At 40.3% G+C, this 26,865-nt stretch overlaps 4 protein-coding genes across 4 annotated transcripts; all 4 read left to right on the top strand.

The window, feature by feature from the left end:
- Window positions 1–448: 448 nt before the first annotated feature.
- On the top strand, window positions 449–6,996 carry dnajb1a (DnaJ heat shock protein family (Hsp40) member B1a). The gene is made up of 3 exons (XM_088437642.1): window positions 449–991; window positions 2,168–2,736; window positions 4,233–6,996. The coding sequence occupies exons 1-3, from the start codon at window positions 781–783 to the stop codon at window positions 4,461–4,463; spliced, it is 1,011 nt and encodes a 336-aa protein (XP_088293768.1). The 5' UTR covers window positions 449–780; the 3' UTR covers window positions 4,464–6,996.
- Window positions 6,997–7,376: 380 nt separating this feature from the next.
- Window positions 7,377–10,906, top strand: LOC148410408 (uncharacterized). The gene is made up of 8 exons (XM_088437471.1): window positions 7,377–7,505; window positions 7,703–8,716; window positions 8,810–8,904; window positions 9,508–9,555; window positions 9,658–9,882; window positions 9,983–10,160; window positions 10,266–10,439; window positions 10,652–10,906. The coding sequence occupies exons 1-8, from the start codon at window positions 7,484–7,486 to the stop codon at window positions 10,741–10,743; spliced, it is 1,848 nt and encodes a 615-aa protein (XP_088293597.1). The 5' UTR covers window positions 7,377–7,483; the 3' UTR covers window positions 10,744–10,906.
- Window positions 10,907–13,340: 2,434 nt separating this feature from the next.
- On the top strand, window positions 13,341–19,959 carry LOC148410407 (uncharacterized). The gene is made up of 8 exons (XM_088436483.1): window positions 13,341–13,756; window positions 14,694–15,431; window positions 16,772–16,866; window positions 16,941–16,988; window positions 17,268–17,492; window positions 18,082–18,259; window positions 18,483–18,656; window positions 19,815–19,959. The coding sequence occupies exons 1-8, from the start codon at window positions 13,627–13,629 to the stop codon at window positions 19,904–19,906; spliced, it is 1,680 nt and encodes a 559-aa protein (XP_088292609.1). The 5' UTR covers window positions 13,341–13,626; the 3' UTR covers window positions 19,907–19,959.
- Window positions 19,960–20,926: 967 nt separating this feature from the next.
- On the top strand, window positions 20,927–26,839 carry gipc1 (GIPC PDZ domain containing family, member 1). The gene is made up of 6 exons (XM_088436487.1): window positions 20,927–21,231; window positions 21,297–21,482; window positions 21,737–21,917; window positions 22,002–22,114; window positions 22,569–22,650; window positions 23,402–26,839. The coding sequence occupies exons 1-6, from the start codon at window positions 20,938–20,940 to the stop codon at window positions 23,551–23,553; spliced, it is 1,008 nt and encodes a 335-aa protein (XP_088292613.1). The 5' UTR covers window positions 20,927–20,937; the 3' UTR covers window positions 23,554–26,839.
- Window positions 26,840–26,865: the final 26 nt, after the last annotated feature.

Below are 26,865 nucleotides of genomic sequence, written 5' to 3'. Positions count from 1 at the left end.
GATGGATGGATATTTGATTTCTGACGATTCTTCTTGTCTTTTTCAGCTGTGTGTGGTTTATTTTCGTCTTACCAAATATTTTATATTCAATTATAATATTTACTTTGAAGTACAGTCGGCTTTTCTCGCAATCAATAAGCGAACCCGTAAACGCTGAACGGCGAATATGCAGGAGTCCAAGATTAATACACTGAAAGAGAAAGATGTCAACTCTAACACACGACTTCGTGTGCTTGTTCAGGGCAAACTCTCTAAAACGCGAGGAAAAACACACAACGTATGCTACATCCTCATTGACTCAATAAATAAAACCAAGTGTTATCACGGAGAAAAATGTTTATTTTAAAACGTTAACTTTATAACACGCGTTTAACCCACTTCCAGGCATTCTCGCAAACCCGGAAATGTGCGGAAGGAATCATCTCACCGCACCGCGGATCGCGAAATAGCAAGCCAGGACTGTCAGCTTCTTCCAGAAGTTTCTTCTCTGCGGTTGGCTGTCTGCTTCGGCGGTCCCCGGTAGTCGTGTCATCGATGCCCCGGTCGGCACGCGGGTCTGACGTCTGCTCGTTCACTCAGGGTGACATTTGCCTCCTCGTCTTTGGTGTGAAGCGGAAAGTCGTTTACGTATCGAACGACCCCGCTCAGGCTAGTCTTTACCTGTTAGCTAGCTAGCGAGCTAGCAAGAAGCTAGTGCAGTTGCACCACATGCAGGTGGCGGCTACACTTGGAATGTCCACTTTTTTCGAGACGTGGGCGAAAAAGTGAGCGGTCGTCGTGATGGGCAAGGACTACTACCAGGTTCTAGGAATAGCCAAGGGCGCGTCGGAGGACGAAATCAAGAAGGCGTACAGAAAACAGGCCCTCCGCTATCACCCTGACAAGAACAAGTCCCCTGGCGCTGAGGACAAATTTAAGGAGATAGCAGAAGCCTACGATGTCCTCAGCGACGCCAAGAAGAAAGACATTTACGACCGATATGGCGAAGAAGGTAAACGACCCTTTTTTTTTTACTGTCGTTCCCTCGTCAATTGATTCAGCAGTGTCCATCAAATGTCACCAATGCAGCGTGAGAACTTTCGAGAAAGATCGAGCACGCCGCTGACGATTGGCGCTTATATAACTCGCCAGAGCTTGATTTAAAAGTTTTTATACCGCCCAGTGCTGTTTGCCACTTGTCAGCGAGAAGAAGCGCAAAGATGACGAATAGTGACGTAATTGTCCCGTGCCTAATTTGCAGTCTAGCCTGTCTCAAATTATTCAATGAAATATTTGGAATTACGTCATTTTTCCAAAGCGCATGTTTTTAGTGCATTCATTTACAGTTGTGTTTAATACAATATGCACATAATAATGCAACACAAAAGGTCTTTGTGAGAAATTAGCTTGTGATGCAAACTGTGACTATAAACGTCAAAAACAGCCTATCAATTTTTCTGAACTTCCTTTTGCGTTCATCTGTAGAGGTTCCTCAAATGAGGCGTGTTCTGACTCATATAACATGTTTTAAACTGTGATACGACCAAAAACATGACGTTTAAACAGGGCTGTGTCGAGTCCACAAATTGAGGGTTTCGAAGCAATGAAGCTTTGCAAGCAATTGGTTTGCAGGTGGTTCAAAGTTTCATGATGCTTCTTTTGTGCTATGGCGCTATCAAGTAGCCCTGCAGCCCAAGAAGTCAACACTGTTGAGAATTCTATTGCTATTTGTTTAAGAAAAGTGTCAAAAGTATAATTTGTTATTCATTTTTACTTAGAAAAAAAAAGCGTTCCCAGTTTTGTTATAATCTTACCTTGGTAGTAGCAGCTAAACCAGAATGTTCCCAAACAGGGGGAAATCTTTGTTGCGTGGGTTCTAGTGCAGCAATGGACAATGCTCGAGTTATGATTAGTTACACTCAAGTGTAACAGCAGCCTGAAATCCACAAAAAGTGAGATTGACAGGCAATTTTATACTTGCCATGTCCTGTCAAACCATCAAATGATTTCCTGTAGAAGTCATGTGGTCCAGCCAGCCAATGAGGCTTCCCACGCCATCATTTCCAGGTTTTACTCATATGAAGCGCTGATCATACATGCTTTGTGGACACGCCCCTCCCATCAAACATTTCGTCCCATCGCTAGTGTATAGATAATGCCAACACTTATCGCTGACTTACTTTTTTAGGGCTCAAGGGCTCAGCTGCAGGTGGCGGCGGAGGCCACGGCGGCAGCACATACAACTACACCTTCCACGGTGACCCCCACGCCATGTTCGCCGAGTTTTTTGGTGGGCGCAGCCCTTTCGACCACTTCTTCTCGCAGAACGGCGGCGACGACACGGTGGACGCCTCTGACCCCTTTGCCGCCTTTGGTATGGGCGGTTTCCAGCGGCCCTTCAAGTCCCACATTGGCGGATCCCATGTGGCCCGCGAGAGGCGGAAGGACCCGCCGGTGGTGCACGAGCTGAAGGTGAGCCTGGAAGAAGTCTTCGCCGGCTGCACCAAGAAGATGAAGATCTCCCGGAAGAGACTGAACCCCGATGGGCGAACTACTCGCAGCGAGGACAAGATTCTGTCAGTGGACATCAAGCGCGGCTGGAAAGAGGGAACCAAGATAACCTTCCCCCGCGAGGGCGACGAGACCCCCACTAACATTCCCGCCGACGTGGTCTTCGTCGTTAAAGACAAGCCTCACCCCGTGTTCAGGAGGGAGGGCTCTGATATCGTTTACCCTGCCAAAATATCACTCAGAGATGTAAGTATTTTCATCGCATTTTAGGTCGGCAATTCATTAGATACCCGTGTACCGCTTAGCACATTCAATCCCAAAGATGTATTTTTAAAATGTTTAAATGAAGTTAATACATTTAGGTAATTGGACACAAAAGTGTCTGATAAAGCTGTAAAAAATGGATGGATGGATATACTCAAGTAATTGATTTCTCTAAGCGATCACTTACTAAAGTATTCAATTATTTTATGTACTCAAGTACTAATCAATTGTTTTAGTACGTTATAGACTAAAGTAATTGATCTTTTAAGTACTTTTGTACTGTACTGTACTGAAATGAATGAATAACCCTAGAGAAATTAATTACTTAAATCCCTAAACAAAGCAATTACTTTCGGTATGGATTACTTCATGTACTAAGGTTATCAATTACTTTGGTACATAATTATGCAGGGTCATCGATTACTCTGTAATTTATTCCTTTGGTATCATCCATTTTTAGAACCTTCACGTAAAATTATGTCTTTGGGATTGAATGAGTTAAAGAGCTACCTCGTTTTTTAGCCGATTTCAACTGTAAAAACTTAACATTTTGTCTATAATTAATTTCCAATGATTTTTCATGTATAATTAATGCGTTTCGAAACATTTGTCCACTTGCTGTTGACTGAAAATGACACCATTTATGCAAGGCTCAGGTACCGACCATTAACAGTTCACCTGGTTTCTGCGTTTGCTCATGTCACGTCCGTTACAAGCTGAGCTGTGATTGGTCGTTACCTCAGCCTTGCACACATGAAGTCCTTTTCATTCAACAGCAAATGGGACAAATGTCTCTATAAATGTATGAATTGCACATGAAAAAAATCTTTCAAAATACTGTAACTCATGCATTGCCACCTAGTTCATTTGAATATTTGACTTCTACAGATGGCTGTCAGCGGCAGTGCGTGAATTAAATTTTGAGCATACTTATTTATTCTTGATGACAGTAGCCATCAGTGGCAGTGAATGAGTTAACTAGACAAAATACAAACTTTCCTGCTGAAAAATGTGAAAATAAGTTTACTGTCCGTTTAAGATATATTTGACGTTTTTCAATGTTACAAATTTGCTCACAGTACTGTACTCTTATGTCGAGAAAAAATTCACGTTGCCACTTTTATTGTAAAAATAAAGCTTTTGAAGATGCAATACGATCATTGAAAAATGTGAAAAAAAATACGAGTATTCAAAAGTACATCTCTCATTATTGTTAAACTAAAATGAATTCTAAATATGCATCCAGTTTATGTTTACTGCTAAATTAGTTTAAACGAACATATCCGTCACTGGCGCTGTATGAATTTCAAACCAATAAATCAAAGCGCTTGATTTAAAATTTGTGCTACCCCACCATCTTATGGCATCTAAAGGCACTCAAGCGTTTGCTTTCAATCGCAAATTGTGACTAATGGAAACTCACTGAAGTTAAACATCAACTTTACAGATGTCATCCCTGTGTGATCAATAATATTTAGGCGCTGTGCGGGTGCACGGTCAGCGCGCCCACGCTAGACGGCCGCACCATCACGGTGACGTCGCGAGACGTGGTGAAACCGGGCACGAAGAAGCGCATCGCGGGGGAGGGCCTCCCGCTGTCCAAGTGGCCCGAAAAGCGGGGCGACATGATCCTGGACTTCTCCGTCAAGTTCCCCGACAAGCTGGGACAAAACACGCGCGAGGCGCTCAGGCAGGTCCTCCCGCCGTGACCCGGGCCGCGCCGCGCCGCGTGGAACGCTACTTCCCCTCGACTTCAGGGTGTTCTCACTTCGGTTTACTTGACCTGGTCCGCGAAGGACTCGGGGCCGCTTTGCGTCGTCTTCCCCGAAGACAGACCAACTCCAAAAATGTCTTAAACGTAAGACCACAGAAGTGACTTTTGGTTTTTATTTTTTTAAAGAGTGAAGCAAAACAGTTTGGAGCCTTTTATCGTATCTTTTACTTGCACAGACTAATACAGTGAACATTATTTATGAAAATAAATGGAATACCCAAGTTATTTCTGGGGGGTAAGGACTTGCTAGCCCACAACTAGCAAAAATCCTCATGCATTACTATTGTATTGGCTGGGAGAAAAAGAATTTTTTTTTTTTTTAACCCACAAAGCTTTTTTTTTTTTTTTTTAAATCAAATGGTGATATACCTCCATTAAGCGTTTTTCCCCTCACAAAAAAGCGGACGTTCCAAAAAATACATATATATTGTTGAAGGACAAATGCGGATGCTAAACCGCAGTCTGCGAGTCAATCGTTACAAAAACTTTCACTTTGTGATTAAAAACAATAAAAAACATAACCACCAAGAAAAGTCCAAATTGCAAAAAAAAAAAAAAAAGCAATTTTTTTTTTACATCTTCAAAATGTAACTATCGCAAGAGTGAAAATGTTATTTCGCTTTACAAAACCAGTAGAACATGAACTATTACCATAGGGAATTATGATTTGAATTTTTGTTCTTAAGAGCAAAGTAATATGTCAAAATACAATGTTTTTTGTTGTTGTACTAATTGTCCACCTTTCAAGCTTTTAAAGAAGAAATGTGGCCGTGAACAATCTTAATCTTTCAAAGTGGAAATGTGTCCGTAAGTGTAAGAGCACAGCTTTAAATATTTGACAAAATTAAGTCAAATTTCCTTGGCAATGAACACATTTGCGCAAACACAACCTCCTAAGAAATCCCACAAAATGTTCTTATGAAGATTTTCCTTGTAATTTTACCGTTTACCTCTTCAGCGCCGCTCTTCGGCTCCGTTTCGGAATGCACCTTAACAGTATTTGATGAAGCCCCGCCCCCTCGCACCTACTGCTTTTCTTTAGCGCCCGTGTGGCATTTTCAGCTTCCTGAGGTGCTAGCTCCACGTAAATGCTCGATACCTCCGATATCGCACTGTGAGCTCGTTTTACCATCGTGTCCTCATGTGAACTGTGTTTACTATGTCGGTTACCTCAAGTCTCACGATTAACAATGCCAGGTGAATTAGCGCTCAAATAAAACTCTTGTACTTTTTGGGAATTTGGGGAAATCGTTTTTTTTTTTTTAGTTGCTGTGCCAAATGGTTCATGTAGTTGGCGAGTGTGGATGTTGAGTGTCTACTTTTAATATATTATGTCAGAACAGCACTTGTCTGACTTTTATTTTTTTTTTGGGGGGGGGGGACATTTAAGGAAAAAGAGCAGGTTTTACCCCTGTGTCACATATCACATGATGTCTTTTGAAATGTGTAATCTCTTAGTCCTTCTATTGGCTTGTAGTTTTTTTGTTTACATCAGATGCAGAGGGTATGAAAAGTTTACACCCTTTTTTTTTTTTTTAGCTCTACAAATTCCCATATTTTGCAAAATACACACACACACACATACACACATATATATATATATAAAATAGGGATTTTTGAATGTCATTTTTCTATTGTGACAGTGTTTTCTTGGATGAAATCAATGTAATGCGAAATTAAAATTTTAAAGACTTCTGTAGTCATTTTCAGCAGTAAAAAGTAATTTTGTCTTAGAATTGATGACAATTATTTTACATGTGCATTTAATTCATTCGCTGCCAACATAGATTTTGACATTTATAGCTGTCAATGGTAGTGAATGAGTTAATATTTTTAAAAAGGCATTTGTCCACTTGCTGTCAACTGAAAATGACATCACGTGCTGAAGGTTCTGTTAATGACCATTCACAGCTCAGCATGTGAGCATCACACTACCGACCAATTGCCAAGCTTGTTCCACCCAAGACTTGAGCAGATGTGATGCCATTTTAGGCGACAGCAAGTGGAAAAGTTTTTAAATACAACAGTTGCACATGAAAAATAATTCAGTTAGACAAAATATTAATTTCTGCTGGAAATGAGCACTTCACTCAGCAGTTTATATTGTTATTTAGCACCGCCTCTGGTGAATTTTTTTCCCCCTCACTCCCTCTTTCTCCCAATCACAATTACTTGTAATTTGAAAAGGTGTGTTTACTTTTTATATCCTCGGATTTCCATATGAAATGAAAGTGGCGTGATTTATCTTAACGGCTGCGTGGATTTGCATTGCCGCCATCGGCATGACCATGCAATAACTGGTTTAATTGTGATGCAGTTTCTTCTTAATTTTGCACTACAAATTTGAGGTGTTTTACATGGATGTTATTGCATTCACACAAACTGTATGCCTCTGGGATATTTGAATGGATATTTCATAGACCAGACGACTGGGAAAAAAAATACAGAAATAAAATTTCTTGTTGGTACATTCATTGTGTCGTTTATGGTACATGTTGTCGTAATAGGAATGGTAGCCACTCATCCGTTTTATCGTTGTCTCTGGCGCCATCTAGTGTACGACTGAATATCCTACATCCGGGACACCGGCGGACTTTGTATTCCGTAGAAGTCAATTTACGTGCGTAAACGCTCCCTGAAAATGAAAACTGTGCGAGTGAAGCCTTACTTTTACTGTGACACACCTGGCAATATCCTTTAGTCGCGTTTGGTGGTTTTTAAACGCAGCCATAAGCGTGCGAGCTTCTTGTTGACGTCACTTCCAGCGAAAGCACTTAATTTCTGACGTGTAGGTGACTGAAAGGAGCTCATCCTTGAGATTTATGACCTCATTAATGACGCAAATCATGTTCTCACTTAATTGTAAAGCTTATGTGTGTCATTTAAAGTAAGTTAGAGTGAACTAGGGAAAAAAAAAAAAACTTTCACTGACATTGTGCACCAATTTGAAACAACATGGATGTCGACTTCCAGCCTGGTGGGTTTAATAAATTCTATTTATCGAAAATATTATTAAATGTTACTGCATGTTTTTACACAATACATTTTTTCTCAATTGCAAAAAATGTGAATTAATGTCCATGAAAATAGTAAAAAAAAAAAAAAAAAAAAAAGACTAAAATGAAAGTTCAACCAAGCTGCACAAACAATATGATGCTGACTTTCTTCTACCAGTTGCAGGCACCAGAAAATATTGCTCATGTATTGAAGACTGTGGAGTTAGGGACCCTGAAAGTATGGTTTTGGGGAGTAGAGGACTACCTATGAAGAGACACCACAATGCCTTCCGAGGTACAGATGGATCCAGAATAATAGCAGCTGAGGAAGCTGCGCCCGCCAAAAGGACCAAACATTTGAGCCTAATAACCAATGTCAAAGCCACCAAGGTGTCCGTCAAGGCTTCCCTGGCCAACGGGAGCAAACGCAAGACCAGTGCCAAACCCGAGACCCTCAAAGATCATCGGAGGGTCCAAGTCACAAAGGTGCCTGTGAGCGCTGGACCGGCAAAAGGGACCAAACAGAAGACTGCAACCAAAACAGAAACTCTCCTAAGGAAGCGACGAATCAAGACCGCTCGGGTATCGATGAAGGTCCGGCCCACTAAGGGCACCAAGCGGAAAGCTGGCACAAAATCCGAGACGTTTGTGAAGAAGCAGAGGTTCGAAACCACCAAGGTGTCTGTAAAGATTGTACGAGCAAATGGGTCCAAACGTAATACAAGACCCAGACCGCAGACCCTTATGAGGAAACACCGAGGTAAATCCAAACCACGGACCCTCGTGAGGAATCACAGAAGTAAAACCAAACCAGATGCTCCGATAAGAAAAACAAAGGGTAAAGCCAGAATTGAGACCTTACCTGGGACTCGGCGGGCTCGGGCCCGACTGGAAACGCGAATGTGTAATCGGGGTGGTAAAAGAAACCCGGCGATTCTTAAAAGGAGACAAATTGATATAACAGAGTCCAGGAATACTGTCCGTGCAACCAAGCGGCGGGCCGACACCAAACCGCGAACCGTTCAAAATAAGCAGAGGCTCAGAGCCGCCAATGTACCGGTGAAAGTCTTGAAGTCCCAAAGAACGAAAAGTACGAAACCGGAGACCCTAACCAGGAGTCAGTGGCTCAAAGCCACCCAGATGTCCATGATCCAACATGCCGAAAAACGACTCTTACCCGCGACCAGTAACGGTAAGCCATCACCAGACAGAAACCGATGACTCGGAACCCCTGGATCATGGTTTTTATTGCGTGAGGTTGTAAAGCCAAACTATGTGTGCGTAGCCTCGTTGGATCACAAGTATCAGCAATTAGAGAAGATCGGCGAAGGAGGCTTCGGATCTGTTTATGCCGGCTACCGGAAAGCTGATTCTTTTCCTGTAAGTAAGCCTGCATTGCGCTTCTCATCTTTTCACTTTTATTAATTCACTTCTGTAAAATGTCTTCAATGAGTTTTTTTTTTTTTTTTTTTACCAACAAACAAATCAGCCTCCTTCAAGCAAGTTATTAGCTTGTTAACTGAAACGCTAACCTCCTTTTACCAATTTTAGACCAGCTAACTATGGTGAAAAGCAACCCAATTAGTAATATACTTGTATTTTCTGTCAAATGAGGATATATTGTTAGCTAACAACAAAAAAGCTAATGCTAGGCTTCTGACACAAGACCAGCCAATTATATTGTCAAAACTTTGACCCAGATTAATTAATGCAGGTTCTGGATAATGCTGTGTATTTTTTAGAGAACAGAGTCCAGGAATACTGTCTGTGCTAATGTTTTTGTTGCATAGTTTTGTTGTTGCTGCCATTAGTTACCTTTTTAGGCAAAAATACCTCTGTAAAATGCTAACAGTGCTAACGCTATGAGACTTTAGCCAGGTAAGCTAACAAGGCTTGCTACTGTATGTACTCCTGTTTTTTTGTGTTTGTTGTCACTGGCATTAGTGTAGAACTGTAGATGCTAACATTGAGTGTGTTTTCTAGGTGGCCATCAAACATATTCCCAAACATGAAGTCAAGTTAATTGCCCTGGTGAGAAGACGACTTCTTTGTTGATCCAATGCGAAGTTCCCCAATGTGGTAGTCAAGAAAGGCAATCACATCGATTGTTGCCATTTCTTTCTTACCCTATAGACCATCAAGGGGCGGAAATATGACGTTCCCTTGGAGGCGCTGCTCATGCTTCAGGCATCGAGCATCAAAAACGCTGACGGGCAATCTGCTGTAGTGTCTCTTTTGGACAAATATGACTTGGATCAAGAGCTGGTATTGGTCATGGAGAAGCCGGCCCGATCCGTGGACCTCTTCACGTACATCACCAGATGTCGGCTCGGACACCTGAAGGAGAATGAAGCCAAGGTGTGGATGGAAAACAAATCTTATATTACATTGCTTGTGAAGTAACCTTAGTGTATTTACCATCTCCAACTGCCTCCATTTCGACGACTGTCTTTGGCAGAACATCATGAGGCAGCTGGTGGACGCCGCCATCAAAATGCACGCCGTCAACGTGTTCCATCGAGATCTCAAACCGGGAAATATCCTCCTGGAGGCCACCTACGGCGTGCCTCGAGTGCGGGTCATCGATTTCGGCTGCAGCTGCTTCGTAACCGAGGAACCTTATCACGACTACACCGGTGAGTCATTTTATGGATGCAGTTTTGGTGGTTACGTTACAAATTTGGTCAGTGTTGTGCTCATGTTTTCTCCCGATTTCACCGGATTTCACCGCTTTGTTCCAGGAACCCTCTCCTACGCTCCTCCGGAGTTTGTCCTGAGGGGGACTTACAGGGCGGGCCCCACCACAGTGTGGCATCTGGGGGCCATGCTCTTTGAGTTATTAGCTGGAAGCAAACAGTTTGACACGCTCCTCTTTATCTCCCAGATGCTCCAACTCAATCGCGTTCTGTCTCAAGGTATTGCGACCATTGCACAGTGTTCCCTCGCTGTATTGCATTTCCCTTTTTTCTGCCTCCACTATGCTTTAGTTTCTCTTTATATCTTTGGATTCATTTAAGTTACCTTACTTAGTGTAACCACGGCCTCAAAACAGGATAACAAGATCCTCAAATGTTAAAAAAACAAAACTGCAGCTCATTTGTGTGTTGATCTTTCTCTCTCCAATCAGATTGCAGAGATTTCTTGCAAATGTGCTTGCATTGCGACCCGGAGCAACGCGCCACCCTAGTGCAGATCCACCAGCATCCGTGGCTCATTTGATGTCTGATCATGTCATGTGGTCTGCCACGGAAAAAGCCTCTTTTCTCTCGGGTGTGTCAATCATACATGTGATGTGCAGTCACTCCCTCTGAAGTTCAAACAAAGACATTTGAATGATCACTGAGCATGTTTGTTTTACATATTTTACATGTTGATTAGGGTTAAAAAGATGTTATGATGCATTTTTTGCATACAATAAAAATGTATAATACAGGTCCAATTGAAAAGCCTCAAAAGATATGTCATAGCTTTTATTGAAAGGTAATGAATCATCTGAGTCTGACCAATCAGATGTCACCACAAAGGTATATGCCATTGTCAGAAGTGACCCAAAAATTGGTAAGCAATATTTATAACCATTGTTTAATGTAGTTAACTGTCATTTGCTGTCACCTCAAAATGACATCACATGTTTTTAAGCCTCAATGACGTCACACCTTCTCAAGCCTCAAAATGACATCACGTTCTCAAGTTACAACCAATCATGGCTCAGCGTGAAAATGTCACCTAACCAAACCCAGACAACAGGTGAGTCCTGATAAGGCATGTGATGTCATTTTTAGCCGCTATTTGGAAAAGTGCATTTTAAAGCTCATAATTGTACATATATATTAGGGTATCTCAAGTAAGTCGGAATATATACCGTAGACCACAAACTAATGTCCACTGTGGTGGACACAAATGAATAGGCCGGGTCTCGGGATGAGAAATATCAGGAATTCCCAAGCTGCACGATCCGCTTTCATCCAATGTTTTTTCTTCCAATCCCAACAAAATAAAATTCATTTTTTGAAGCGGACTTTGACCTGATTTAGATGCAAGGTGAATGAATCCAAAGCATACCATCTGCAACTGCAAAAATGGTTGAGGACATTGTTGCCAAGAGAATCAACCACTCATTAAATTAAAAGGTTCAGTTTTTCCTCCATTTCCTGTGAGTTTCATTTTCAATACAAGTGTGAAAATGTTATTTGTGGTATTAACAAAAGCAGGAAATAGTCATTCTTGTGATTTGGATGACTGGACTATGAATTTAGGCATTTTATAGGGACCGCGTGAGATTTTAAAAGCCCACTATCAATTTGAAAAAATGATTCAACGCACAAAAAAATTGCTGATATTACATACGTTGCACAGGGCCTCAGACGTGTCTTACATGTTTTGCCATGCATGTTTCTGCTCTGCCTTCTCGAAAAAAAAAACTTTGAATTTTAACAAAGTGTAGTTTTGGTCGGCTTGTGATGCTGTACTGAGGTGCATTCTCTTAGTTCACCACTAGATGGCAATAAATCGTACATCACCAGTTCGACACACGTCCCAAGTCCCACTGAGCAGCAGTTTGGCTGATGTGTACAATTAAAAAAAATAAACTTCATGTTGTTTCATAGAACCCCAAAATAAGAATTACACATTGTGTACTTAAGAAAAAAACTGCCAGCTCTGGGAAACACCAAAAATGTGCGCCAGAGCTGGGCCCACACCAACGAGAGCTATATGTTGTGAAGCCTCATGAAAAAACAAAACAAAAACAAAAACATGTATTACGAAGTACGCTTTGTACTGACCACAATCGCCAAACGTGAACCCGCTTCACTTGATGCTTAATCTGTATATTTTTTGCAGGACTTCATTTCAAAAGCACATGCTGAAAATTGCAGAAGTGCTTGCTGAAGGTAGGGGTAGAGTAATTAACTGAGGAAAAATCTGCGAAAAGTAAATGGCAGCCTGAAAAAAATGTATATGGTAAGGGGTTTTCCTGTTGAAAGAAAATAAATGGGGAAAAAAAGAAAACATGTAGAGTACACAAAACCATGGATAATGAACCTTAAAATATACTGTGAATGAAAAAACATGCTGTTTAATAATGACAAAAACTGGGAAACAATAAAACATACAGTATGTGAAAATATTTTGAACAAAAAAACATGCATTAAAAAAATCAACCGGTACATTACGAATTTATTTCAGGTATTTTTTTGGACCGTACTGTAATCCTCATGATGAATGAGGCAACCCTGTACTTGAAAATATATAAACAAACAGCAATACTCACTGGCATCTGTATTGTTTTGAAAAAAATAACTATTGAAACTTTGAGTCGCTTCGCTCGCTGTAAATCTCTTCGTTTCTGCCGAATGCCTATTATGCTGCCCCTAGTGGCCTAGTTGCAACATCAGAATGATCTGGAATTATTTATAACATGCGCAATTTTTAGTTCTTTAAATTGGCGTTTCGTTTGCTTTTATTGTATAGTTTTCGTTGAGTGCAATGTTATTTCGTTTTTTTGTTTTTAATTTGTTTTACAACATAAACTCGAGTGCTACTTAAATCATTTGAAATGGAAAAAAGCTAATCCAGAATTGATTATTAGAATTTATATTATATACTTTTTAATATAAAATTAATTTGAGGTCGTGTTGGTGAAACGAACGTTGTCCCGTATCAAGTTTTTCAGTTTTCAGCCAAGTGTACCTAATGAAGTGTCCGTCACGACTAGCGCGTCCATTAGAGCCAAATCGTGCCTCCTTATTGACTTTTTGTAATAACAGCGCGGGCGTTTGATTAAAACCGCTTCTGATAAAGCATAGCGCGCATACTTGAGCACTTTGATTGGAACGTCAATACCTGCTTGTGCAAAGCTCACAAGCGCATCACGACGAGAAAAGGTGACGGCGCTTCATGTCTTTGTCCAAAGTGGATTGATTTCTCAAGGTCGTGCTCGCCGGCGGTTTAAGTCGCCAGCTTGTGTCACGCCCGTCGGGCCCTTGTTCGAGTCCAGCCGGGCCGCATAGCGCCTTTGACGTGTTTGTGATCGCAAGGCCTTTATGACTCGGCTCCAGCACGCGCGCAACATTACAAGCCTCTAAACAAAGTCTCTGCATTATGTGCAAAGGCTCGCTACATGTTTACATTCGGAGATTAAGCAACAGCCTAACCGCGGGCAAAAACTTCAGCATGAACGTGGACAAGTTTCATCCCTTTCCATTTCTGCCCACTTCTAACGTCCATCCCGGTGAGTTGCAAACAACGGAAATGAAATCGAGAAGTAACAGACCGGCTAGTCTTGAAAGGCGTTTTTCGCAAAGCTGCGTGATACATCATACATTCGTTACGGTTAAGTTCTGGAACATTCGGAGGACACGCTCCGAATGACTAGGTAAAATAAAGACTAGGTCGGATGTAATATAGAAATGCAAAGTCGCATTTTAAAATCATTTATTATCGTCAAATCTCTAAAATACATGATGGTTTGCCTACTTTTGCAATATATCTCGTTGCAGATTTGGTGCAAAATGCAACTCAGTTTTCACAGTGTGAAATAGATCACTAGAGTTTTATGTATAATAAAAAAAATATTGAAACGTAAACTAAAGTCTCTCGTGACTTGCAATTTTTATAATGTGGTGCATGCAGCATGCTGTGCAAAAAAAAAAAAAAAATACCCAAGAACCTTAACACATTGTAGAGTATTTTAAAATGTGGAATGAGTGGTATTATAAACTAATAATAATAATAAAAAATAATAAATACATAAGCAACATAACAAATCTACACTGTTGTTACAAATGCAATTTGTTATGGACAAGTGTTATAAAAATAATAACGTTATTTGATAATTAAAAACACTGATATGCATTTGAAGATAAGATATATAGATAGATTGGTTATGTTTCAGGTTAGCTATGTGTCATATAAAAACAATATATATAATGCATATCTTATGTTAGATAATCATTTATAACTTGCTAGGTAGGTATAGCTATGTTCATAGAAGCTGTTGCTATATATTATAGTGTATTTTCTTAAATATTTAATTGTCTATGAATGATATCAAAGAGATATATTGAATAGATGATGATTATGTTCATTTCAATGGTGAAAGGTGATTCACAGAACTTGGATTTCAAGTCTCAAGCACCACTGTTTTTAAGATTTTTTTTTTTTTTCAGTTACAGAGCCCAGAGACTTGACTCCTTTTATGGAAGGCTGCGTGCTGTTGAAACCTGACACTAAGGCCCTCCGAAATGGAGCGATGCCCATGAGGAGGTTCTGCGGCACCCTCCCGATAGTTGCCGAACCTAAACAGCCTCCGCTTGAAGTGGCGCAGACCATCCCTGAGTCCAGAGAGAAGACGTCCCAGAAGGTGGTGCAGCTCAAGAGGACCAAATGGCAGAACGTCCCAAAAGAAGACGCCGTCCCCAAGGAGCAAAGAGCGGAGGTCGGCGAGTTGCCGACGAGTGTTCTACAGGTCAAAAGGACTAGTAAACGAAAAGCAGCAGCAAAACCCGAGTCCCTCACAAAGGAGCAAGTACAGGACATCCCCGAGGCGTCTGCTAAACCCTTGCCGGCTAAAAGGCTTAGACGAAAGTCCAATTTCAAACCGGAGGCCCTCGCCAAGGAACCCACCACCGAGTTGTCCGTCAAGGCCCTGCTGGCCAAAGTCCTGAACAGCAAATACAGCGCAAAACCCGAAGTGGCCGTCGCCGCCAAGAAGCCGCAAGTGGAAGTCGCCGAGGTGTCCGTCAAAGCTCTGCTGGCCAAGCTGACCACCAAGAGGAAGTCCAGCACCAAAGCCGAAGCTCAAAAGCAAACCAGGCAACCTGCCAAGAATGTCGCCCAGAAGGCCGCCACCCTGCCGGCCTGCCCCTGCTGCCCGCCAACTTTGCAACAGCCCGACACCACCCGAAGTAAGTTTAGAAAAAAAACGCACGACTTGCACAAATGCACCAACAAATGAAATATTATTCAGTTGCTAAGCTGCGCCGTAGCAATTTTGAAAAATAACAGAATTGCAACTAGGCCTGAAACTAGCGAAACTATTTTTCTAATGAAGTTTGTTGATTATTTAGCCGGTAACTTGATGATGCGACAAAAACTGTGGACGTGGATAAGGTACAATTCCTAGCATGCGGTACAATATTAGATTAAAAAAAAGTATCTTAATGATTAGATATCAATTCATCGATGCACCTCTGCATTGTTTTACTAAAGTCCATAAATAAATCCCACGTGATTATTTACAGGATTTTTTTTATAATTAAATATTTAACATATCATTTGTTCCCATAATGCTAAAGGGTACGTTTGTCAACACCTTATGCTGTTTTTTCATATAGTCTATTCAATATTCAGCATATTTTCAAATGTTTGTGCTTGCAAATACAGGTGAACGTACTTGATAATACATTTGAACATATTTTCAAATGTGTTCGAACATGCTTGCAAGTACACCCGAATAAACTTGTAGACTGAATGCTAAAAACCTAGCATTTGTTCCAACAATGCTAGGTGTACACTAGTCAATGCTATGGTTGTAGCGTTTAGCCTACAAGAACATTTGAACATATTTTTGAATATGTTCAAATGTTCTTACAAATGAAAATACATTTGAACATATCTTGAAATATGTTCAAACGTGCTTGCATATACGTCTGAACATGCTTATACATTAAATGCTAAAAACATAGCATTTATTCTAGCAATGCTACGTTGTATGCTTGTCAACATCCAATGCTATGTTTATAGCATTTGGTGCCTAAAGTCTGAAAGGAGGGTCTAAAAATAGCTAATATGGAATGAGTTATGCTTGTATATATTGTAGGCTAAATGCTAAAAACATAGCATTTGTTCTAACATACCATGTATGTTCGATAACATCCAACGCTATGGCATTTAGCCAACACGAATATTTGAATGTGTTTGCAAGTACGAATTAGACTTTCAAAAATGTTTAGTCCACATCGGCAGCTTCACACTAAACAACCACATGAAAAATAACAATGAGTAACAATAAATAACAAACTAACAATGAGTTTTTAAGCAGTGTTTTGAATACTTGTTTCGGTTAAAGACAACATTAAGCACAATCTGTGCTGTTGACGACATGTTATCTAGCTTCAATAAGACTACCAGCATTCCAGACAGACCCAGATAAGTTCCGCGTAGCCATTTGCTTAATCATTTGAATGCCTTTAAAAAAAAAAATCAATTCGTCTGCTCCAAGTTAACCCAATTTTTGTGTCGGCAGCGTTGTTTGTGCAGAAGTATCAGCAGCTGGAGAAGCTCGGTGAAGGAGGTTTTGGATCCGTTTTCGCCGGATACAGGAAAAGTGACTATTTTCCTGTAAGTTTTACGCACTGCCTCACGCAAGCAAAGTTATCATTTGACGTACTTAGCTGCATGTTTTTGTCTCGTAGGTGGCCATCAAATACATCCCCATCGAAAAGGTGGAGAGCGTCTTTTTGGTAAGTGTGTCCACATATGGTTGTAATACGCTGTGTCAGTGGTGGAAAAAAATGAAGCTTCATGAAACAGATATTTTTTTTTTTTACTCTAGATGGTGCTCTTGGTTTAAAGATAAAGACTAGTCCAATTGAAATGTATTCAATCTCCACTTATTTAAATCTTTAAATTAGGTGTGCCATCTAGAGGAGTCTAAAAGTACCACAGGTGCTTCATGAAGCTTCATTTGACCAATACGCGTGTGAAACTCACTTTTCTTTTCTTTTTTTTCTTTTTTGTAGTACATCAATGGGAAAGTCCAAAAGGTTCCCTTAGAAGCATGGCTCATGCTGCAAGCGTCCTCGTTAAAAAACGCAGACGGGTCCTCCGCAGTCGTCCTTCTGTTGGACACGTATGACTTGGAGAAAGAGCTGGTTCTGGTCATGGAGAGACCGGTACCTTCTGTGGACCTCTTTACCTTCAGAACCAAATATAAGCTTGGACCCTTAGAGGAGTATGAAGCTAAGGTAACAACAAAAAAAGAATGTCAGGACTCTTTAAAAAAAATATGTCCCTTGCATTGAATGAGTTAAGTTCTAAAGTAATATATTTTTGTCAAGTAATTTAGGTCTTTAGGACTTCAGTACCTAATGTAATTGATTATTAATTAATATTAATAAAATAATCAATTTTGTACCCGATTGTTTAAAGTAATCGATTACTTTAGTACTTAATTACCTAAAGTAATAAGTACTTCAGTACCAGACATGTTTTTTTTTTGTCAAACTGAGATTTTGTAGGGTAGCTCGCATGAGTCAAAAGATAAAAACCAAAAACAAATGTCCACAACAGTGGACACAAATGAATAAGATGGGTCTAATCTATTTAGTGCAGCTGGCATGGGATAAAACCATGATAATTGGTGGTGTAGTGGTTCAAATTTAATTAAAATCTCAAAATGGGCAGAAGTTTTATTTCCTTTAATTTTCACACGGTGATGATTAATATTTTTTTCCCAGAAAAGAGGTCGTATCCAGAAGAGCACATACTCTTGCACTCTTTCATCTATTAATACCACCAAGCGGCATGTTTACAAATAATCCTTGTTTTCGCCAGAACATCATGAAGCAACTGGTGGACGCCGCCATCAAAATGCACGCCGTCAACGTCTTCCATCGGGACCTGAAGCAGAGGAACATCCTGCTGGAGGCCACCTTCAGCCTACCCCGAGTGCGCCTCATAGATTTCGGCTGCAGCTGCTTCGTAAACGAAGAACCTTATCGAGAATATGCCGGTAAAATGTGACACATGCGTTTCGAATGGACACATAATAAATAATCCAAAATATCAAACCTGTTTAAGGTTTACGATTATCAGTCTTGAGTACTTTGTGATGGTTTTGATCATTTCTAAGATGTCCATTCTGATTTATCTTTCCTTCCCCCACACAGAGTAATCGCTGAAGATAATCTAAAGAAACATACCCTAAAATATTTTTCTGTCGACATGTCTTACAGGAACCTTACGCTACGCCCCTCCAGAATACGTCTTCAAACGGCCGTACAAGGCCGGCCCGGCCACCGTTTGGCAACTGGGCGCGCTGCTCTTCGAGTTGTTGGACGGCAACGAACGTTTTGACACGCTCATGTTCCTCTTTAAGGGCCTCACCTTGAACCGGGTACTTTCTCAAGGTAAAAAGCTGTTAATTGAACTTTGGATTTTTCATGGTAAATGGTGTCAAATAGGTGACGGAATAATGGTCTTATTTTTATTTTATCTTTGCTTACATTTTACATGAAGTTGTCTAAAAATGGATATGTGGAAACATGATTGGCTGATTGATGAATGGCTCAGTTGGACAAAATGTGCTACGGGGCTGATGTTAGCGTGCAAGCTAGCTTTTTGTTTTCCTAATTACCATACCCAAAGCCTAACAATTGCTTTTAGTTAGAGCAGCGGTTCTCAAAGTGAGGTCCAATGAAGTAATCAATTGAACCAATTTAATATATTTTTAATAATTTAATATTTTTTAAGTTTGTCAAAATGCCTTCTGTATCTCCAATTTCTTGTTAACGATGAAGCCAGCAAAGCTAAACCGGCATTTTCTTTTTTTTTTTTTTTTTTTACAATGCTGTTTTTGACTAAATAATTGGCAACAACCTGTTTATGGGAAATTGACCCAGTTTGTTATAAGGAAGCATGCAATTTTCAATTTTTATTTGACTGAAAAAAAATATACTTGTTGTGAAATTGAATCTGTTGAATAAAAAGGGCACCTATGTTTGGCCTAAAATTATTTATTTTGTTTTGTTTCCACAAACATTTGCAATGGGGGTCCTTGGGAAATTTGCTTTTGAAATGGGGTCCCTTAGTCTAAAAATCTTGAGAACCCCTCAGTTAGAGAATGCATTTTTGTAGTTATGACTTAATTGTTCCAATTTATTTAACTGTAATTCTCCTACCAGCCACTAGTTGGTGACACTATTATGTTAGGCATTGGAATTACGACATGTATATCGTGAGTGGTGATAGAACAACTTTGGGATTTATTTAGTGTATTGTAAATACATAAAGACATCACTACATTATTATAATGTGAATCTTTTTGTTATATTCATCGCGCTTGATCTCAATATATTTAGTTTTTAAATGTTAGTATTATTTAAAAAGGGAACCTAAACTACCTTTCAAAAATGTTATAAAAACCTGTTGTTTTTTTTCTCCTCAATTCAGCAGTCCACCACCCAAAAATATCCAGTGGTGGCTGTTCACAAACATTTTGAAAAAGTCTATGATGTTTTTTTTTTCCCGACCACTGTAGCTAACACCCTACTTTGTTCCTCGCTCAGATTGCAAGGACTTCCTATGGATCTGCTTGACGTCAGACATGGAGCAGCGAGCCACCTTGGAGCAGATGCAGTGGCATCCATGGCTCCTCTGATTCCACACACTCACCCTGAAATGAGATATAAGGACTTTTTCTAAAGAAATATTTTTTTTTACATGAAGACAAGATGTTCCCAGAAAGAAAGAAGACATCTCTTTTTCTAAAATGGAGCATTCATGTATTTATGCTGGCATAACTACACGTATCACGCGGCAAACGTTTGAACTGTCGTTATCCATGTAAAAATATTGGCTGGAAACGGGTCCATTCATGTTTCCGACAGAACTTGAAGGCGTCATGGCTCTCCCATTAAATGCGTTTCATCTTTCCCGAGTGATGGTGAACGCATCATTACTCCACCCCTATCCGGGCTGGAAAGCTAACACTAACCATCCACGGCGCATAGCAGTACGCAAACTGCACCACTGGCATTTATTTTTTGATTTTAAACCCCACCGAGGACAGCCGCAACTGCCAACAGACTGATACAACTCTTACGATTTCGTTTGTGGGTCTTATTTTGTTGACAACCTCACCTCAGGACTTGATGTTAGTGGACTAGCTAACGACACTTGGCTAAAAACTCCTACAAGGGTAAGACTTGGCTGGCCTGTCCTGTTTTAACCACCCTTTGTTCACAATTCTCTATTAAATAGCTAATTTCAATAAGTGCGTCAGGTTTTTTTTTTTAAGTCGGGCTTTGCGTGGTTTATGCTGTTGTCGCAACTCAATTCTGCTTAGCGTGCTAGCAGTGACAAGGCAGGTGAGAAAATAATGTTTATTGTGTAAATACGTGGAAATTAGAATGCAAAGTATCTCAGGTGACGCCAAAGGTGCAATTGGAGTGTTTATGCACCACATTGAACATATTCATTTATCTTCTATAGCTGACGACCCCCCACGGAACCCCCCACTGGTCTTGTCTTCCACTTCTGATGTGTGGATTTGTGGGTCCACACCCTGGCGCTTTAAGACAGCTCTCGAGCTCGTCTGAAGCACCTCAGTCCCACTGCGACCTAGCCACCACTTCATAGGACCACCACTGTCTCAAGACCCCCCCGCCCCCACCTCCCAGAAAGACTACTATGCCTCTGGGTCTAGGAAGAAGGAAGAAGGCGTCCCCCTTGGTGGAAAATGAGGAAGCTGAACCCATCCGTGCCGGACTCAATGTGGACGGTTTGGATGGAGGTGGCGTGGTGGGATTAGGGGAAGGCGCCACTTCGGAAGGTTTACCCCCACCGCCTAGCAGTTTGCGGCCGCGTCTCATCTTCCACACTCAGCTGGCGCACGGCAGCCCCACTGGACGCATCGAGGGCTTCAGCAACGTGCGGGAGCTCTACGCCAAAATCGGCGAAGCCTTCGGTATCCCCCCGGCTGAGGTGAGTCTCCGTGCGGACACGTCATATCAAAAAAAGCAACAACTCCTTTTACTCTCCCTCTGCAGGTGATGTTTTGCACATTGAACACTCACAAGGTGGACATGGACAAGCTGTTGGGAGGCCAGATTGGCTTGGAGGACTTTATCTTCGCCCACATTAAAGGGCAAAAGAAAGAAATTGAAGTGTTCAAAGGGGAGGATGCACTTGGCTTGACCATCACTGACAATGGAGCCGGTTATGCTTTCATCAAGGTGAGCCACTTATTCAATCCCAAAGACCAGGGGTCCCCAACCACAGGTCCGTGGATCAACTGGTATTGTGCAGCACATGAAATAATTTCCGTTTTGGGTTTTATCCGAGGCCGTAAGCTGTTAGATACTTCTTAAGGGTGTTTACCCCTTAAGGGTTGTGCAAAAAAAGCAAAACAATCTCATATTTGTCATTTCGCGTGCTTTGCAAATGTTTTATATTCACTGTCAGTTTCTGTCCTAATGTGTCCATACAGAGAATCCGGGAGGGCAGCGTCATCCACCAGATCCAAGTGATCAATGTGGGCGACATGATCGAGTCCATCAATGGCCATCGCCTGATTGGCTGTCGACACTACGAGGTGGCCAAGATGCTCAAAGAGCTGCCCAAGGGCAAAGACTTCACCATCAAGCTGGTGGAACCTCTCAAAGCTTTTGGTAGGGCATCTGAGAAGATGGCGTGAATTTTCTCTTTTCGTTGGTGTAATGTAAATGTAACTGAAGTTGGCTGGCTGTGTGCAGACATGATCAGCCAGCGGTCTGGAGGCTCCAGGTCATCGTCGGGAGTCCAGCTGGGCACCGGCCGGGGAACCTTGCGGCTGCGCTCCAAGGGTCCTGCTACTGTAGAGGAAGTGGTGAGCTGGCATTCTGAACCATGGGCCGAAAATTTATAAATGATGTGTTTTGGATGTATAATAGGGATGGGACGAGAAAGAAATTCCATGAGACATCTCAAGACAAGATTGGGTATCCGAGAATGAGATAACATTTTTGTCATATACTGTAGTTCGACACCTATACACGTGTAAAGTAATACCTGATATAAATGTTCCAGTTTTCAAAATGCAGACAGGCGGACGAAGAAAACTAACAAGCTCGCGTGCAAACGTAAAGCTTGGTTTGTTCAGAAGTGATCAGTACAAACGGCAGCTATTAGCAGCGAGTCATTTGCAACTATTAAACTGCGTCTTAAAAGTAATGCGACTGCTGTAAAAAATAACAGCTAATATAAAATGAATTTCGTGCTGTGCCCGCACGAAAAATCTTGTGTCCCGCTCCTTATATGTAATGTTTTGTCACCTTCCCCAGCCATCTGCTTTTGAGGAAAAAGCCATTGAGAAGGTAGATGACCTGCTTGAGAGCTACATGGGCATCAGAGACAGCGAGCTGGGTACGTCCAGTATGTGTGAACATGAACTACTGGTGTGGTGTCTTCTGTTTAAACCTTGTGCACGCACTTTGCAAACTACACACATTGCATTTTCCCCCTAATTTTCTAAATGCTTTTAAAGGCGTAATAATTATTTATTTTTGAATGTTTTTTTTTTTTTCAACTTTTTTTTCCCATACATATGTAGGTTAAATTTATTAACACCCACCAAACATTTTTTAATGGCCATACCACCTGTCGTTGTAGTCAGTGATGTGATGAGGACACTTTGATATAGCCGTTGACTGGTCTCTACCACCACCTACTGTCTTGAGGTGAAACACAAGTCAACAAAGACACAGATCTGACCTTTGCTCAACGGAATGTTGCAAAAACCGCAGGAAAATCAATCTAATAAATCCTATTAAGATGCATCTAAAAAATTGTATTTGTAATGGTTTTATATGGTCCGAAAGTTGGTCAATGATTATTTTTGTACACAAAATCTCGCACGTCCAACTGCAATCACAAAGCAATAGCAGAATCGTTGCATTTTGAAATTTTAAATGTTTTAATCATCTTAAAATTTCAGCTCCCTAGTGTTTTTTTTCCCATTGATTCTTTTATGATATAAAAAAAATCAGAGGGATTTCCATAATTTGATACATAGTGTTAAAAAAATACAACAACAAAGCGGTAACATAATCTTTTTAGTTTTCGCTATTAATTTAATTTTCCAACCCAGTTTCTAATTTTGAACTTCTCTTTCCAGCCGCTACCATGGTGGAGCTGGGAAAGGACAAAAAGAACCCAGACGAGTTTGCAGAGGCTTTGGATGAGACGTTGGGGGACTTCGCCTTCCCGGACGAGTTTGTCTTCGATGTGTGGGGCGCCATCGGCGACGCTAAGGTCGGACGGGTGTGAGCGGCGCGCGACTTGACGGGACGCAACCTGACAGACTTGTATGTGTGTGCTCACTACTTGGAAACTCTGCACATAGGGGTTTGTTTTTCTTCACTCTACTGTATACTCCTGCTGTTTGTTATTTTGTCATTGGGAGAGACTTTCCGGGCAAATATTCTCACTCAGCAAGCGATGAAGTGCATTTCTTATTTTTTAGCTCATCTTCCTGCAGTTCCAACCAATGAAGGACTGTTAGGGCCACTCTGGAAAATTGAAATTAGCCTTTTTGTCAAGAGCAATCATATTTGACGTGCACGTTATAAATTTACGTAATCTTATTTTTTCAAATCATCTTTGTACACTGACATGAACAGAAATTCCATCAATCTGTTCTTGCACCCCCGCCAATAAAATGTGCTGCTCGTTCTGGGAGTATACGCCAAGGTCGTGATGGGAAAATGAAGCCTCGTACAACACTTGATATTTTTTGCACCTCTAGGTGGTACTCTTGGTTTAAAGATGCAATGGAAATGTATTATATTTCTGTTACACAAGATTTTATTTTCTAACCTATAGCACCATCTAGAGGAGGTTAAAAAAATAACCGTTTCATGAGGCATTGTTTTCCCGTCATCACTTCAGGGGCGGTGTAATCTATTTACATATTACCTACAAATTTGATGATAAAATACAAAAAATCATCACAAATAAGCTCCAGTGATAGTATTTTTTTTGCAGTGGTTAAAGATTGATTGTATACAGAGTTTTGCCGAATGAACTGCGCGTGTTGCTATGTAAAGAAAAAAGAAGTGATGCTAACTTTGTTAGCCAACTTATCTTGTTTTGCATGTGTTAGCATTAAGCTAGTGGACTTCAGTAATGCAGTTGTGGTTTTGTTAAATATGTGTAATTCTCCCTCATGTTTAGTTGTACACTAAACATTTTTTTAAAGAACTCATCACTATGTGCCAAACTGACAATAAGTCAGGTCAATTCAAGACATTGAATATGAGAATTAAATTGTAGTTTGACATTTTTTTTTAATGTAGATTGAAAACTACAAGTGATGACTATGATGGGTTCAAAGCAATGTAGGACCAATTCCAATACTGAATTGAGAAAACAGAATTTCCTTTATTTTTCAAAATTTGTTACAATTGTTTTACATTTTTTTCAACAAACCTATACCACTTTATTTTCAAATATTTAACGTCATCTACAAAAGAACTTGTGTAAAATAGAGCATTTTTTTTCCGTTCGGTGTGGCCCTAACATTCCTTGGTAGGCTTGAAAGAATGTTTTTGCAAGCATGGAGATGCTCATGATAGTGCATGCAGCACAGCCGTTAATTTAGGAGGGAGAAATCGTTTTCGCTCTTTTGGCGGCCATTTCAGCCCTTCGTGGGCCAAACACGTCTTAAATGTTTCCTTTTTTCGTAATGCTTCCTCTCGAATTTTCGTTTTTCGACTTGCATGACCTCCCCTTCCGCACTCAGAAGCTCACGCTGAAGTCGATGTTACATAGTCGTGGTGACATGTTCCGAGACAACAGAGGCTCCGTTGTATATGCGGTGTTGTGTTGTACCGAGCCTCTCCACTCGCTGTTTTACAAGCATGTTTTGTTTTTCCATCAACTTTGCTGTTTGTTTGCTGTATTTGACTTCCAAAGGCGAACAAGTGGGCTGTCAAAAAGGTCGCCATGTTAAGCGTAGCTTGTCTAGCAGTAGTGTTTTGTCGCACATTCTATGCAGTCTTCAAGGTGACTGCAGTTTTACTTTTGTTACTGTGTTACATTTATAGAGCTATATTGTTTAAAAAAAAAAAAGAGAGAGACTCATTCACTGTCAGCCTGGTTGAAATGAATTTTTGACTTAAATAGCTGTCAATGACAGTTAATGTGTTAATGTTTTCAAAGCCAGCCCAGTAAAAATGAATTTTTGACGTCTATAGCAGTCAATGGTAGTGTTTTTTTTTTTTTTTTATTTTATTTTGGCCCATTATTTTAACAGTTTACCTTTTCTTACTCCAACCATTTAGAGCAGTGCTATACAAGTAACACTGGTATTCACCACACATACATCTATACCATAAGCTTCTATCCTTAAATATATGATGCATTTTGTTGATGAGGTAATTCTGTGCACCTGTCATTCAAAGCAAAGCAAATTCAAATTTATTGACACCCATTAAAATTTTGGAGGATTTCTATTATATTATTTCTCACTCGATTAATCTGTAATCTGTATTTTTTTTCCATGCATTGTCCTAAAAAAAATGCTTTATCGATTAGGCCCTACTATAGACGTCAATGGCAATGAATAAGTTAAGTTACTTATTTTGTTAGAAACAGAGATGTAGTTCAGTTAATATGCTGTTTTTTATTTTTTTTGAAAGGCTAGTGTCTGTTCTGAAGGAGGTTGTGTGTTTTCTTAACATGACCCAATGCTGTGAAAGTAAAGGAAGTTACAGAAAGTTTTATTTTTTAATGGGCGGCAGGTTGAATATAGTGCCATCTCGTGGTGAAATAACAATTCAACAATTTTTGCAGGACGCGCAATACGATGTCTCAGCGCGACCACACTTCATCATCAGGCTACTACATTTGCGAATTTCTTGATTTACATTCGCAAAGTTCTTTTTTTCTTTTTTTTTACTAGACTTACTTGCTAGACCTGCTATGATCATTAAAAAAAAATATTGATGTGATAACTTTTTTGCATGTTGAAATTCACAATAGGTTATTAAAATGAATGAATTTTTAGTCCACCGTTAGATGGCGCTAAATTCCATGCACATTCCCTGAAATATGTGTGCGTGTGCGTGTGTGTGTATATATATATATATATATATATATATATATATATATATATATATATATATATATAACACACACACATATTTACATGTTACATGTCAAACTAGTCCTTGAGAGCTGGTATCCTGAATTCTCACACACCTGATTCAAATGATTAGCTTCTCAGCAAGCAATGCAGGAGCTGGAAAATGGTCCTAATTATTTGAATTAGAAAAACATTGATAACCTGCAGGATAGCGGACCTCGAGGGACTGGAGTTTGACAAGTATGAATTCTAGGAAATCTACTAGAAACTACTCCTGTCACGCGTATTCTTGCTGTTTTGGGGAAAACATGTTTTTCAGTGTGGGCAGAATATGTTTCGATGGTGAAGCAGAATTGTCAAGCTGTTAGGTCATTTACAGTTTGGAGATGATGTTACTGAACTGACAACAACAAACGTGACTTTGTATGACACTCTTCATGTCTAATTATATTGAAGTTCTAATCTGAACCAGATGCTTGTTTATCCATTCTGTT

This window comes from Hippichthys cyanospilos, chromosome 16 (genome assembly GCF_059441005.1).
Source record: "Hippichthys cyanospilos isolate Australia breed blue-spotted pipefish chromosome 16, RoL_Hcya_1.0, whole genome shotgun sequence".
Classification (NCBI taxonomy): domain Eukaryota; kingdom Metazoa; phylum Chordata; class Actinopteri; order Syngnathiformes; family Syngnathidae; genus Hippichthys; species Hippichthys cyanospilos.
This window is presented reverse-complemented; position numbering and strand designations above follow the sequence as displayed.

What these genes read in the sequence shown, in the direction of transcription:
- LOC148410408 (XM_088437471.1), top strand. Translation starts at nt 7,484, where the DNA reads ATGGATGTCGACTTCCAGCCTG. An exon ending in AAGTCAAGTTAATTGCCCTG is followed by an intron (nt 9,556 to 9,657) that starts GTGAGAAGACGA and finishes CTTACCCTATAG; the next exon opens with ACCATCAAGGGGCGGAAATA. An exon ending in CAATCGCGTTCTGTCTCAAG is followed by an intron (nt 10,440 to 10,651) that starts GTATTGCGACCA and finishes CTCTCCAATCAG; the next exon opens with ATTGCAGAGATTTCTTGCAA.
- dnajb1a (XM_088437642.1), top strand. Translation starts at nt 781, where the DNA reads ATGGGCAAGGACTACTACCAGGTTCTAGGAATAGCCAAGGGCGCGTCG. An exon ending in CGACCGATATGGCGAAGAAG is followed by an intron (nt 992 to 2,167) that starts GTAAACGACCCT and finishes TTACTTTTTTAG; the next exon opens with GGCTCAAGGGCTCAGCTGCA. An exon ending in CCAAAATATCACTCAGAGAT is followed by an intron (nt 2,737 to 4,232) that starts GTAAGTATTTTC and finishes AATAATATTTAG; the next exon opens with GCGCTGTGCGGGTGCACGGT.
- gipc1 (XM_088436487.1), top strand. Translation starts at nt 20,938, where the DNA reads ATGCCTCTGGGTCTAGGAAGAAGGAAGAAGGCGTCCCCCTTGGTGGAA. An exon ending in CCGGTTATGCTTTCATCAAG is followed by an intron (nt 21,483 to 21,736) that starts GTGAGCCACTTA and finishes GTGTCCATACAG; the next exon opens with AGAATCCGGGAGGGCAGCGT. An exon ending in CATCAGAGACAGCGAGCTGG is followed by an intron (nt 22,651 to 23,401) that starts GTACGTCCAGTA and finishes TTCTCTTTCCAG; the next exon opens with CCGCTACCATGGTGGAGCTG.
- LOC148410407 (XM_088436483.1), top strand. Translation starts at nt 13,627, where the DNA reads ATGTGCAAAGGCTCGCTACATGTTTACATTCGGAGATTAAGCAACAGC. An exon ending in ACAGCCCGACACCACCCGAA is followed by an intron (nt 15,432 to 16,771) that starts GTAAGTTTAGAA and finishes TTGTGTCGGCAG; the next exon opens with CGTTGTTTGTGCAGAAGTAT. An exon ending in TAGAGGAGTATGAAGCTAAG is followed by an intron (nt 17,493 to 18,081) that starts GTAACAACAAAA and finishes TGTTTTCGCCAG; the next exon opens with AACATCATGAAGCAACTGGT.